The 13,646-nt window shown below is 36.3% G+C and overlaps 1 protein-coding gene across 5 annotated transcripts; it reads left to right on the top strand.

The window, feature by feature from the left end:
• Positions 1-647: 647 nt before the first annotated feature.
• LOC21388681 (ADP-ribosylation factor GTPase-activating protein AGD3) lies at positions 648-11,285 on the top strand. 5 transcript variants are annotated; one of them, XM_024167360.1, is made up of 17 exons: positions 648-706; positions 5,524-5,586; positions 5,709-5,753; positions 6,249-6,314; positions 6,445-6,492; positions 6,591-6,686; positions 6,784-6,825; positions 7,400-7,615; positions 7,854-7,985; positions 8,070-8,294; positions 8,397-8,483; positions 8,568-8,909; positions 9,054-9,199; positions 9,300-9,393; positions 9,469-9,637; positions 9,722-9,971; positions 10,883-11,285. In XM_024167360.1, the coding sequence occupies exons 1-17, from the start codon at positions 680-682 to the stop codon at positions 10,995-10,997; spliced, it is 2,163 nt and encodes a 720-aa protein (XP_024023128.1). In that variant the 5' UTR covers positions 648-679; the 3' UTR covers positions 10,998-11,285. The 5 variants fall into 5 exon arrangements, with proteins under 5 accessions (XP_024023128.1, XP_024023127.1, XP_024023126.1 ...); XM_024167359.1 differs by having other exon boundaries at positions 8,397-8,489; XM_024167358.1 differs by having other exon boundaries at positions 9,469-9,971.
• The last annotated feature ends 2,361 nt before the right edge of the window (positions 11,286-13,646 follow it).

Here is a 13,646-nt window from a genome sequence, read left to right as displayed (position 1 = left end):
TTTTTTTTTTTTTGACAACATTGTTGATAACTGTTCCAAACAATATAGGCTATCCAAGAGTTGAAAGCTGAATTACTATCCTTTTAGGGCTTTCCTGTGTTTTTGTATGTTGTGTGTGTTTAATGCTCTTATGTGCTTTGTTATGTTTTATTCTCAGCGAAGGTCTCGGAGAAGGGTTTGATGGGGACCTTGCTTTTGCAAGTGCACTTGACACTTTTGGAGGAGATATCAATGACCCTGATTTTATGGCTTTAGGAGGTAAGCCAATCAATCTTTCTGTTCCCTACCATCATAGAAGTAAGTCGTATCAATCTCGTTTCTTTTTTCATTTATTATAAGGGACTTTTCCTGGTATTCGCGCTTTTTTAGAAACACCGGTGTTCTATACTTATCAACCGTCGAATCTGTATTAAATGTGATCAAAAGTCAAATCAGATTAAAAAAGTAATACAAATCCGACGGCTGATAAACAAGGAACACTAATGTTCTCAAAAAAGAGGCAACACCGGTGATTTTCTTTTCTTTTTCTTCTTTTTTTTTTTTTAACTTGAAATTCTTATATTGAAAAGCTCCAGAAGAAATATAGTGGCTAAACCTCCTTTTTTAAGTCTTTCAAATTCATACTACTTTCTCAGGCCATGCCTTGACCAGATTCTCAATCGCCTTAAGGGAAATTGGGATGTATAAAGAAACTCTTCAGTCCCAGGTACAACTTCATCTTTTCAAATCTATCCTTCAATTTTATATATCAGTCCTAATGACATATATATATATATATATATATATGCACGTATACATTTGGTGTTGCTTCTGCTCTTCTTCTGCTTCTTTTTCTATTCTTTGATAGTCAAGATTTTTGGAAAGGAATAATCATTCTCATTACCAATTGGAATAACAGTGATTATATACAAGAGAGGTAATCGACCTCAATCTCTAACTATGGAAATAAAATTAAGACTAATTACACCTAATCATCTGTCGATCAAATCTGACTAAAAACTAGGAAAATAGAAATCCGGTAACAATCCTCCTAAATCTCTTATTTAAGGAAAAAAATAAATAACTACTTTACAGGCTGTAAATATCCTGGAAATCAGAAATTAATTACAGAATTTCCACACTCCCCCTCAAGTTGAGTTGTATATGTTGATGAGACCTAACTTGAACTTAAATCATCAAAGAGGTACCTTGGTAGAGCTTTACTAAGAATGTTTGCCGTTTGAAGAGATGTTGCCACATGTAGTAGCTCGATTACTCCCCCTTCGATCTTCTCCTTAATGAAGTAGCGATCTATCTGCACATGTTTTGTTCTGTCATGATGAACTGGATTCTTAGCAATGCTAATGGCAGATTGATTATCACAAGTCATTTTCATAGTTCCTTTACTTGGTATTCTTAGCTCTTCAAGTATTCTTTTCAACCAAATTCCCTCACAAATTCCATGCGCCATAGCTCTAAGTTCTGCTTCTGTACTGCTTCTTGACACAACTGATTGTTTCTTACTCCGCCAATTAACAAAATTTCCCTCAAAATAAGTGCAATATCCAAAAGTGGATTTGGATAATTGGTTGATCCGGTGCAATCAGCATCTGTAAATATCTCGATGTCCTTGTTTGAGGTTTTCTGAAAGAATAGACCATTTCCTGGAGTCATTTTCAGGTACCTTAATATTCGAAAAACTGCCTCTATGTTTTCTTTTGTTGGTAGTTCATAAATTGACTCACCATACTAACTGGAAAGCTAATGTCACGTCTAGTGTGAGATAGGTAGATGAGTTTCCTAACAAGTCTTTAATATCTACCTTTGTCCAAAGGCACACTGTCAACCTTTCTCCCGACCCTGACTGTTGAGTCCATTGGTGTATCAACAGGTTTGCAACTGAGCATTCCTGTTTCTTTTAAGAGGTCAAGAACATACTTTCATTGAGAGACTGAGATACCCTTTCTTGATTGAGCTACTTCCATTGCAAGTAAATATCTGAGAGCCTTCAGCTTCCTCATTTCATCCCCATAATCTCCTATTAATATCATATCATCTGCATACACAATGAGTATAGCTAGTATGATCAGCTTGACAAACAAAGTATGATCAGCTTGACATAGTGAATATCCATACCTCTTAACAACCTTGGTAAACCCGTCAAACCATGCTCTTGGAGATTGCTTGAGGCCATATATGAATTTTCTGAGTTTGCAGACCTTGTTGACATTAGCTTGTGTCTCAAAGCCTGGAGGAATTTCCAAGTAGACTTCTTCCTTTAGATCTCCTTTGAGGAAGGCATTCTTGACATCTAATTGAAAGGGAGGCCAATCTAAATTGGCAGCCAAGGAAAGGAGTCGGATGGTGTTGAGTTTTGCAAATAGAGCAAATGTCTCCTGATAGTCAATTCCGTAAGACTGAGTGAAACCCTTCGCGATAAGTCTTGCTTTAAATCTATCCACACTTCCATCTGCCATGTGCTTGATTGTGAAAATCCATTTGCACCCTACAGGACATTTCCCAGTTGGTAAATCTGTAATTTCCCAAGTCCCATTTTTCTCAAGTGCCCAAATTTCTCCCCATACTGCAGCTCTCCACTCCGGTACCTTTAGAGCTTCATGAATTGTATTGGGAATCTGCTACTCATCAAATTTGGCAACAAATGTTCGAAACCTGGGTGATAGTCCTTCACATGAAACAAAACTGTAAATTGGATGATTGGTGCAAGATCTAATCCCCTTTCTCACGGCCATGGACTGATCAAGATCATTGACAGAAGGATCAATATGAGCTGGTGTTACCTTGTGTAATTTCATGTGTTCTTGAATTCGGTTCAGACTCTTGGCCTTGCTCAGGATGTGCTTGGTATTCGGTCCTTTCTTGGTCTTTGCTTCTCCTTGCATAGACACGCAACAGACTGTTTTCTGCAGATTTATGTTGAGGAGAAGAAGGAAATATTCGGGATGGAGATAGACCTTGTGGAATTGTTTGAGGGCTTAATTGGTGACTTGATTTGGTTTCTGTTTGTGGAACAAGAACAAGTGTCTCGGATTGGACAGGAATAGATGTCTCGGATTGCTCATTTTGGGAACTTGGAAGAATATGAGTAATTTCTAGAGTGTTTGATTGAGAATTCTCCATATCCTAAAGCTGGTATTCCTGTGTAAAATAGCTCTCCCCTTGAATATCATATTTGGAGTAGAAACAACATCTATGGAATTATAGAATTTTCTTGTGATAGGCGAATAGCACTTGTACCCTTTTTGGTTTGGAGAGTATCCTACAAATATGCACTTGATAGCTTTTGGATCGAGTTTGCTACGGTTTTATTGGTGCACATGGAAAAATGTGGAACATCCGAACACTTTAACTGGGATGGTAGAGATTAAACGAGTGTTGGGATATGACTGAAGAAGGACTTGACATGGAGACTGATAGTTAAGACACGAGATGGCATTCTATTTATAAGATATGTTGCAGTCAGACTGCCTCACCCAAGAAAAATTTTGGAACATGTGTGGAAAACATGAGCGACCTAGCAACGTCTAAAAGATGTTTATTTTTTCGCTCTACAATACCATTTTATTGAGGTGTGTCAATACAAAATCTTTGATGTACTATCCCCTGACTCAATAGATAATCACCAAGTATAGTTTTAAAGTATTCTTTGACATTCTCAAAATCTGAATTTTTGCTTGAAACTGAGTTTGAATCATATTGTGAAAAATTTTGAAAATTTGCTCAACTTTTGATTTTTCTTTCATGAGAAATACCCAAATGATCCATGTGTCATCATCTACAAAAAAAACAAAACCATCTTGTTCCAGTGATATTTTTTATTCTAGATGGCCCCACACATCACTGTGAATCATGGAGAACGAATGTGAATCAGTGATATTTTTATGCAAAAGTTCCAGTTGCTCTTTGCTGAATAGGCTTGGTTTGGGCTGTGCACTGCTTTCATCAACAGAGGCAAGATTGCTTCGGGTTTTCCTATCATGGTAAAAGCATGAGGGTTTCCAATCAGCACGCTTTCCATGAATTTTCATGTATGTTTCCTTAGTGTGTCCGGGCTTTCGACAATGATCGCACCAAGGCCTTCATCTCCTCTGGTTGTCATTGGTGGGAGTTTGACCTCCTCGAACAGCAAGTGCTAAATTTTCCGCTACTGGCAACATGCTCGGAGGCCCCATCATCACTTTCTTCCTGCTATCCACGAACTTCTTCAAGGTATTTATTGAGTCCAATTAGGAACTTATAAACCCTTTTCCTCTCAATTTTCATGCACTTGATAACATCCTCTGAACGACTCCAATCATGCTCCTCAAATAAATAGAGTTGCTGCCATTGCCGTGAGAGCGTACCATAATATTGATTGAGAGAGATCACCTTGCTGTAAATCATGAAGGGCGCTTTCAATCTCTTACAATTCTGAGGTGTTTTCTTTGCTTGAGTAGAATTCTCTCCCTACCTCCCAAATTTCCTTTGCGGTTTTGAAGAGTAGGAAATTCTCTCCGATTTCATTGGTCATGGAATTGATGAGCCATGCCATGACCATGTTATTTCCACACTTTGAACTTCAAATCCTTCTCCAGAGGTGGAGCAGCAACACCGGTAAGATAATCATCCTCTCCTTTGCCATATATGAACATCATTGCAGTTGCGACCACTGGAGATAATTGTCCACATTCAGTTTATGACTTATAATGGGGAGAAGACTTCCATCCGATCCTCCATGATTAGCAGGGACACTTGCTTCTGGATTGGAGGTCACTTCGGATGAGTTTGAGGAGGTGGTCTGCTGTTTTTCGGTCGCTATACCGTACTTGGTCATCAGAGAGTTTCACAGCTTTGATACCATCAAGATTTTGGAAAGGAATAACGATTCTCATTACAAATCAGAATAACAGTACATGATTATATACAAGAGAGGTAATCGACCTCAATCTCTGACTATGGAAATAAAATCAAGACTAATTACACATAACCATCTGTCAACCAAATCCGACTAAAAACTAGGAAAATAGAAATCTGGTAACAATCCTCCTAAATCTCCTATTTAAGGAAAAAAAATAAACAACTAATTTACATGCTGTAAATATCCTGGAAATCAGAAATTAATTGCAGAATTTCCACAATATGCATATGCTGTCTAAGTATTTTAGCCAAAGCAGAACTTTGTTGGTTTTGCTTAGAGGATTCTAGTGCAAGTTGATGATATTATGTTTTTCGATCTTAAACTGTACGCAACAGAGTTTTTGGCGATAATCTCACTGCAAGTAACATAAGGGTGTCTGATAATACTGCAATGTGTCCATGTTTCTACCAATTAGCTTCAACTATTGCTGCCTTTTGGTCTTTTGTTTTAGTTGGTTATCTTGGACAGAGGATGGTTTGGTTGTTCTGTAGTCAAGAATGGAACGAGGCAATCCTGCATGCCTGTAACGCATTCCACACGTGCCATTTTGCTTAAATAAGATGTACGAGGGAAACTTTTCTGATTGATTTTGCTAATTTTAGTTTGCTTTCAAATGGCTTTCTTAGGTAGAGCATGTGCTAAATGACCGGCTCCAACAGTTTGTCAACGTCTACCTTCACGATGTAAAGGTATACTGTTTATGGTACACAATTTGATTGCACATGCATATGACATGAAACTGTGTAGAAAAAAAAAACTTTAAAATCAGCAAATTTCATTCTTTCACTAAGGGTATGTTGTATTAATGCAGGAAGCCCGAAAGCGTTTTGACAAGGCTTCATTTACGCACGATCAGGTGGCTCTTTGTTGTATTTTATTAGTGGTTGTTAATTGGGAAACTTAATAAGCATGGCTCACGGACCATGTGACACAATGCACTTCTTACATCTTAAGTTCTGTTTGAAAGATCTGTTTAGATAGCTGTGGTATATTTCTTGTGCCATAAGTAGATTTATCTTCATCCCAAGGGATCTTTAACACGTTGCATGGACGGTAGAAATCAGAACTAGAGAATTAAAATAGGAGAACTGATTGAAAATTCCCTCACAATTTTCCACCGAAGAGTAAACTGCCAGTTTTTATGCAAAACTAAAGGATATTAGTCATGTCATACAGACTCATACGATTGTCTTGGACTCAAACTTGATCAAGTGTAACTATAGTTGTAAATAAGATTAAGGGCTTATCTGTATGGACTATGGAACTCTCTGAATTTTCTGGAAATAAAATGCTGTTCAAAGACCTATTCCCTCAATTAATACGTCTGATCTCGTCGCTCGTTGTGTGACAGGCACGCGAGAAGTTTCTGTCATTGAGGAAGAGCACTAGGCTGGATGTTGCCGCCGTTATTGAGCAGGTATATCCACTAGTAGACTATAGTTTACATCGAAATTAACATACTGTTGAATTTTTTTTCTATCACAACTTAAGATACTTTTTCCATGGGTAACCATTATTAAATCTAATTTGGTAGAGAGGGATTCCAGGAAATGAACAATGCAAGGTCCTCATTCGATGAAGCGCGTTTTAATCTGGTAAACTAATTCTAACAACCACTTGTTGATTGTTTGGTATAGAGGCTTTCATATGGAAACAGCTAAGCTTTTAACTGTATGTTCACTTCCACTTACAGGTCAGTGCGCTCTCCGACATTGAGGCCAAAAAGAGGTTTGAATTTTTGGAGGCTGTCAGCGGAATGATGGATGCTCATCTTCGTTATTTTAAACAGGTACAATATGATGAAACCATATGGTGATTTTCCAGCCAACGTGCTAACTTGGGGATTTGCTGCTTCTCATTTGTTCTCGTATTATCTCTTGTTGCAGGGCTATGAGCTGCTACACCAAATGGAACCCTACATTAATCAGGTCAACAGCATAAAAATTTTCTTAGTGATCTTGGTTGTAGACAGTTTGATTGCTGGCATAGAAAACAAATAGATTTCTTTCTAAAGTAATAGGACACCAACTCCTGTTTCTTTTAGAATCCAAATACCAACTATTGAGAGTTAGATTCTTAGTAATGCGGTGGGTTTCTAATCAGATACGATGTCGAACCACGAGAGAAGAAATGGAATTGAGATGGAAAGATAGAACCAATACAGATTTGAGAGACAAAAGGGATTGCAAAGAGATAATTTTAGAGAGAGAACATGAACTCGTGAGAAGTACAACTTGTATATTCAATATTATCAATCAAAATATGATCCGAAAACTCAATTGCTAGATGTATTCATAGAGAAATAAAACATGTCATAAGGTAAATTCAACCTAATAAGGAGATAAACTCATCTTCTACTTCAACATTTTCCCATGAAAATTCAAATGTTATTTAATAAATACACTGCAGAACTAATGTTATCATAAAAAACTTAATGATTTCCTTGTGTCAACTTTTTTTTAAACGGATTATTCCAAAGTTCAGGTCTTTTTTTTGTTACAGATTTTGAGTCATGCTCAACAGTCGAGAGAAAGCTCCAACCATGAGCAGGTATCTTTAATAGTAAGGATGCTAGAGTACAAAAAGCAATCCGATACTGAAAGTAGAGAAACAATAAATGGCTCTCATGTTTCTACGAATGGAGACAGCATGCAGCCTTTCGCTTGGCGATCACACAAGGAGATACAGGCCGTGATGCAATCCACTGCAAAGGGAAAGGTATTCAGCGTTCCCATTTTACTTAAAACACCATTTTATGACAAATGGCCCGTTGGTTCATAGGTTTGAATAGAAAATTTAAACATAAATTCAAATTTTTTATTACAGAAAACACTATAGCAAAAAGGTTTGAGCTTTGATCCAAACCTGTGAAACAAATGGGCTCTTAAGTCCAGGCTTTCGCTCGAGACTGATTTTAATTTTACATTGCCATGGCCATTCTATGCACTTTCTCAAGGTACAAACCATTCGGCAAGGCTATCTTTCAAAGCGCTCCTCCAACTTGCGGGGTGATTGGAAGAGAAGATTTTTTGTTCTTGATAGTAGAGGGATGTTGTACTACTACCGCAAGGCGTGGGGCTGGCCTTCTGTAAGTTACTAGCTGGAAGGTAATCTTTTAATTATTATTTGTTTTCTCTCTTCTGCTTATTTACATCTTGACTATACATTTCAGTCTGGAACTCAGTCTTCTCCACAGAAAAAAGGTTCCTTTGAGAATGGTCATGGGATACTTGGCCGGTTGCTTTCTTCTCATCATCATGGTAGTGGACATGATGAAAGATCCATTGCACATCACACCGTAAACTTGCTGACATCAACGATAAAGGTTGACGCAGATCAAACGGATTTAAGATTCTGCTTCAGGATTATTTCGCCGACCAAAACCTATACATTGCAGGTAACTTCTCAAGATATATCTTGACACAGTCAGATGGTAAATTGTGGTAAGGCAATTCACCAAATATATTGATATTTTCCTCTATTTTTTATGGTGATGTAGGCAGAGAATGCAGTTGACCAGATGGATTGGATTAAAAAAATAACCGGAGCAATCGCTTCGTTGTTGAATTTCCAGGGACCTGAGATGGTAAATGTAAGGAGTTTTTCATTCAATATGCTGTTTCTGATGGCCATATTTGTTGTAATGATACTAAAACAATTAATTTGTCAGAATCTCTCGGCTGGTTCCATGAGAAGCGGTGACCAATTCTCAGTGAGCAAGAGAAATTTATTCAAAACTTCACTCGACATTGATCAGAAAGCTGCTCCTCAAGACCATTCGTCGAAGACCTATACCGCTACTAATTATTTAAGGGCTTCGAGAAGTTTTCACTGGCGTGCAGATAGTAGGAACAGTGAGAAGCCAGTTGACATACTAAGAAGAGTGTGTGGGAATGAAAAATGCGCCGATTGTGGCGCACCTGAGCCAGACTGGGCATCCTTGAACCTTGGAATTCTAATTTGCATCGAATGTTCGGGTGTTCATCGTAATCTCGGTGTTCATATATCAAAAGTAAGTAATAATGATTTCTCATTCTTATACCGAGTGCTCATTTGTGTCACGGTTTGTGGCTCAAGTACTTACTCTAGTCCTCCTAATAGTTGTACACTTTCTGTGCTTTAACTTTCTGCTTTTCTCGAACAACCGGTTTTATAGGTTAGATCATTGACTCTTGATGTGAAAGTGTGGGAAAATTCTGTAATAGCCTTCTTTGAATCAATGGGAAACATGTACACAAACTCGATTTGGGAGGAGCTGTTGTATTCAAAAAGCACCTTTCACGCTGATGACATGATCACAGGGTGAGTGACACATAGTTTGATTTTGACTGATAATATATATACTTATGCTTTGTCCTTTTAGTTTTTGTTTGTTTATTTTTAACTTTTTCTTTTTATCTAGCTCCGCCAAGTCCGACAGGAACAAGCTGTTCTATATGAGAAAGCCCTGTCATGATGATCTCATTTCAGTAAAGGAGAAATTCATTCATGCCAAGGTATTAGCTTTCTTTGTCTGTTTTTCTTTTTCATTGAATTTGTTCACTTTTTGATAGAATAAGCTTTAATTGCAGTACTCCGAAAAAGCTTTCGTTCGCGATATGAGAGACAACTATAATCTCCATCTAGTACAGCAACAGGCGTGGAAAGGTGTCTTTGTTAATGACAAGAAAGCCGTTTACCGGTGCATCATTAGCTCCGAAGTAGACGTGAATTGTACATCCAGTGGACAAGCATTTGAGAGTACATCCTTGAAGCCTGCAAAAATTAGACAGTTTTGGTTGAGCAAGAAAGTTTTGGAGTCACCAACTAATTTTACTTTTGCAGGTAATTCTAGAGAGAAGCATTCCTCAAGTTACATTAGTCCATTTGATAAGAATGAAGATCAGCTTATAGAGGACTTTCCCGGAGGCTGTTCGTTACTCCACCTAGCCTGCATAACCGCCGATGTTGGCATGGTAGAACTGATCTTGCAATATGGTGCAAACATAAATGTTTCTGATGCAAAAGGTCAGACCCCACTCCATTATTGCGCCATGAGGGGAAAATCTGGAATTGCCAAAATGCTTATAATGAGGTGCGTCTTCGCATTCCTTTAACCATAAAATCTCTATAGAATACCTTCTCATCTAGGCTTGGTAAAGAGCACTGTTGTTAATCCCCAACGGTGATTCATCGTTACACATATCAGTGTCATAGTAAAAGAGAACTGTCACATGACAAAAAGCAATAGAACTGTGTCCTACTCTGTTATGTGACAATTTTAAAGTACTGCCACATACGTAGGCAGTGGTGATAAATGGCATTTTTCTTTAGTAAATGGTACAAAATTATTCATTCAGCATCTACAATAATGTTCTTGCATATAGATCACGCACAAGATACCTAATTTAAACGCAAAAGATTTGCGTGGACTTAAACTTTTTCAGCAGTTTTTCCATGGTTCTTATGTTACTATCTTTTTTTATTTTTTTTAAATTCTATTTCATGACCAGATTACTTAGATAAGTAACATATCTATTAGTAGTTTGTCCGAATGCTACAACTTGTTAACCAACTTTTGTTGATAACTCTATGATCTTTAGTCGGACTTGCACCGCTATTCCGGTGGTTTCCATTTTGACTTGTCCTTTCTCTCTCTTTGCAGAGGAAGAAAAGGATATTGTATTATGAAAAGAAACAAAAACAAACGTCATATCGTTTGCAATAATCCACATTTACTGGTTACAAAAATCCATGGCCTTATATTTTTACTGGTTGAGACCTTTACCATATGTGCTGAGATTTTATTTCAAATATGGCTCTCTCTTAAAATGGGAAGAACGTATTTTCATATAACAAGTAGTCAGATGAATGGGAAAAATTAGAATTCCACTGAAGTTATTTAGGAAGGATGAAATGGGGGGCCTTTTAAGTAGACGTTTTTTCTTGTAGTGTCCGTTGATCTTGTTTCTTCTGTCACAAGGCACATTAACTTCTACTCTGCAGGGGTGCTAATGTGAAAGCCATTGACAGAGAGGGTAACACCCCTCTCAAGCTCGTCTCAGGATCGGCCCTGAACGACACCGAGTTGCTGGCTCTTTTAGTTGACACGGAAAGATGACACTGTGATGAAAAAGGACTACAAACAATGTATACAAAGATGGGAAACACAACATAATCTTGGCTGTGAGCAAGTGTAATATCAATTTTGTAATATCAGTATTAGGCTTAGTTTGGGATTCCTGTGCTTTTTGAAGAAGTTCTACTTTTACTTATAGCGAAAGAAGTAGAAGCATGAGTCAGGAGTTGGGATTCAAAAAATCTAGCTTCTCAAAAACTAGTTATGAGGCTTCTAAAAGCAATACCAAATTAGCCCTTGGGCTTTGTATGATTGATATAAGGCTATTTGTATTGATCTATGCTTTTCCCTTTTAAAGAGTTTCTAGAGCTTTGGGAGGTTTAGAGCAACTTCTTTCAAATGTGTACATAAACTACTAAAGGCATTCTCCTATCATGGGATCATATATTGTAACATTTTCATACTTATGTGAAATGTGAAATTCATTCATTTGTATTTTTAAAAAAAAAAATTTTTTTTTGCCCTTTCGAGTTTGTTTGGGCTTTATTGGACTCGTGATCTTTTAACATAGACGAGGGCTTCATGAGCGCCGACATCGAAAAAGACACGGATGAACCCTAGACAATAGGGCGGGGCTCACCTCCTCCCTTACGATGTCGGAAGCTCGCGCTGTGCCCTACCAGTATTCTTTGAAATAAATGTTTGAACAATAAGAATTGTTTCTTGAAAGGTTTCAAGAAATTTCTTCATCAACATGGGGCATTGCGAAAACAAAGTTTCAATCTGTCACTGCCCCCACTTCTCCTTTTCAGGACAACTCCATACCAAATTGCTATGCTTAATAATAATAATAATAATAATAATAGTGATAGCAATAACAATAGTAATAATAAAATATATGTTGATTGGAGTGGAATTTAAGACTGGTCAATTGTGACAAGTGAAGAAGAGGATGTCAAGGCTGTACTAATCTCATATAAGTTTTATGTTACTTTCATTTTATAATATGTAATCCTAACATAAAAAACATATACTAGGGCGGTGGGATATAATTTTTTTTATTATTATTATTTTTTATCCATTGAAGAAACTGTCCAATTTGATAGCAACTATATGCAATGTCATATTATTCACTTGTGACGATATGGGTGGCTAGCTAGGACTGACCAATTTAGCTAGTCACAAAAAAAAAAAAAAAAAAAAAAAAAAAAAAAAAAAAAAAAAACAACCAGACATCTGGATTCCAATATTATTATTATTTTTTTTTTTTTTTTAGAAAAAGAAACAATGGTGATGACATACTCCATATTCCATTGTTTTTGAGCTTATCAAATTGCCTAAATGAATTATTAAACAGTAGTCTCCCTTGTGGAGTACAAGCAAAGAATAGCCACTTTTATATATATCTTTTTTTATTTTTTGCTCAAGTTATATATATATATATATATGTTTGTTTCTTCATATCATTTGTGTTTTAGTTTTGTAATGTTTTTGCTTTTCATTTCTAAAAAGTTAAATCTAGTTTTTGTTTTCTGTAATCTGTTCCTAGTTTGAAATCATTTCAAGCTTCGGCTTAATAAACTAAGGCCCACTTGGAAAACGTAACGTACAAACAAATATTAAACACATGCAAAATGTGAATCCTTTTTTTTTTTTTTTGGCATGCAGGCTGGTTTGTCCATGCATGAATCCTTTATCAAAAAGGGGTAACGGTCAAGAGAATTCACACAATTCACGCATATTTTTGGGGTCATACTTTTCTTTTTTATTTCTTTCTGCTTGGTGTACAAAAAAATAAATTAAAAAGAAAAAGTGGCAAAAGTTGGAATTTAGTCTCATATTAAATAGTTTCACATTCAATATTATTGAGATTCACAATTTAAATCCTTCTACGATATTAAAAACTTTGACAAATTTTAGGCCGTGTTTATAATTAATTCCGTTTTATTTTTCACGTTTTTTGAGAAAAAAAATAAAAACGTTTCTAAAACGGCGTTTAGCGCAATAAATATAAAAAAACGAAAATGAAAACGATTTTTTGGTTTAGTGTAAAATGAGAGAGAAATGAAAAACGACTTTTAATCGTTTTTCATTTTTTGTTTTTGTTTTCTCCTCTCTCGAGCAAAGAGAGAGAACGAGAGACATTAACGGGTTTTTTTACACTGAAAATAATTTTTTGATAAAACTACCAAACGCATTTTCAAAAATAATTTCAGTCTGAGATTGAAACGTTTTCATTTTTATTTTCATACAAAAAATAAAATCATTTTAAAACGAGTTCCAAACGCACCCTTAGATTTTCACCTCCGATTTATGCATTTGTTGTGACTTGCCTCCTAAACTTCAGAGTGTATATAATTTAAAAAAATAAAAAATAAAACCATAGTTTTTAATTTTACCTTAGTAATGCCCCTTAAGCTTCAAAATTTGTCGTTTTCACCCCCTCAATTCATGTAAATATATTGAAATTCATTATAAAATTAAATAATAACAATAATAATCTATTTTCTTGAGCGTTTTACGGAGGATTGATACGTTCACATCTAGACATAAATGAACTTATGGAGAACTTTCAAAGCACTAGTAACCAACTACAGGGACTTTTAGGACCACATTTTAGATTTAGATAGCACCAATATTGGTGTTTATGACTGGCAAGATATAAGAACCGTTAAAAACACATCTAGCCGA

This window comes from Morus notabilis, unplaced genomic scaffold (assembly GCF_000414095.1).
Source record: "Morus notabilis unplaced genomic scaffold, ASM41409v2 Scaffold180, whole genome shotgun sequence".
Classification (NCBI taxonomy): domain Eukaryota; kingdom Viridiplantae; phylum Streptophyta; class Magnoliopsida; order Rosales; family Moraceae; genus Morus; species Morus notabilis.
This window is presented reverse-complemented; position numbering and strand designations above follow the sequence as displayed.

Excerpts from the sequence above, each read along its gene's own strand:
- LOC21388681 (XM_024167357.1), top strand. The coding sequence starts at position 680 with ATGTATAAAGAAACTCTTCAGTCCCAG. Across the intron at positions 9,200-9,299 it reads GCTGATGACATGATCACAGG|CTCCGCCAAGTCCGACAGGA; the intron begins GTGAGTGACACA and ends CTTTTTATCTAG. Across the intron at positions 9,972-10,882 it reads GCCAAAATGCTTATAATGAG|GGGTGCTAATGTGAAAGCCA; the intron begins GTGCGTCTTCGC and ends TCTACTCTGCAG.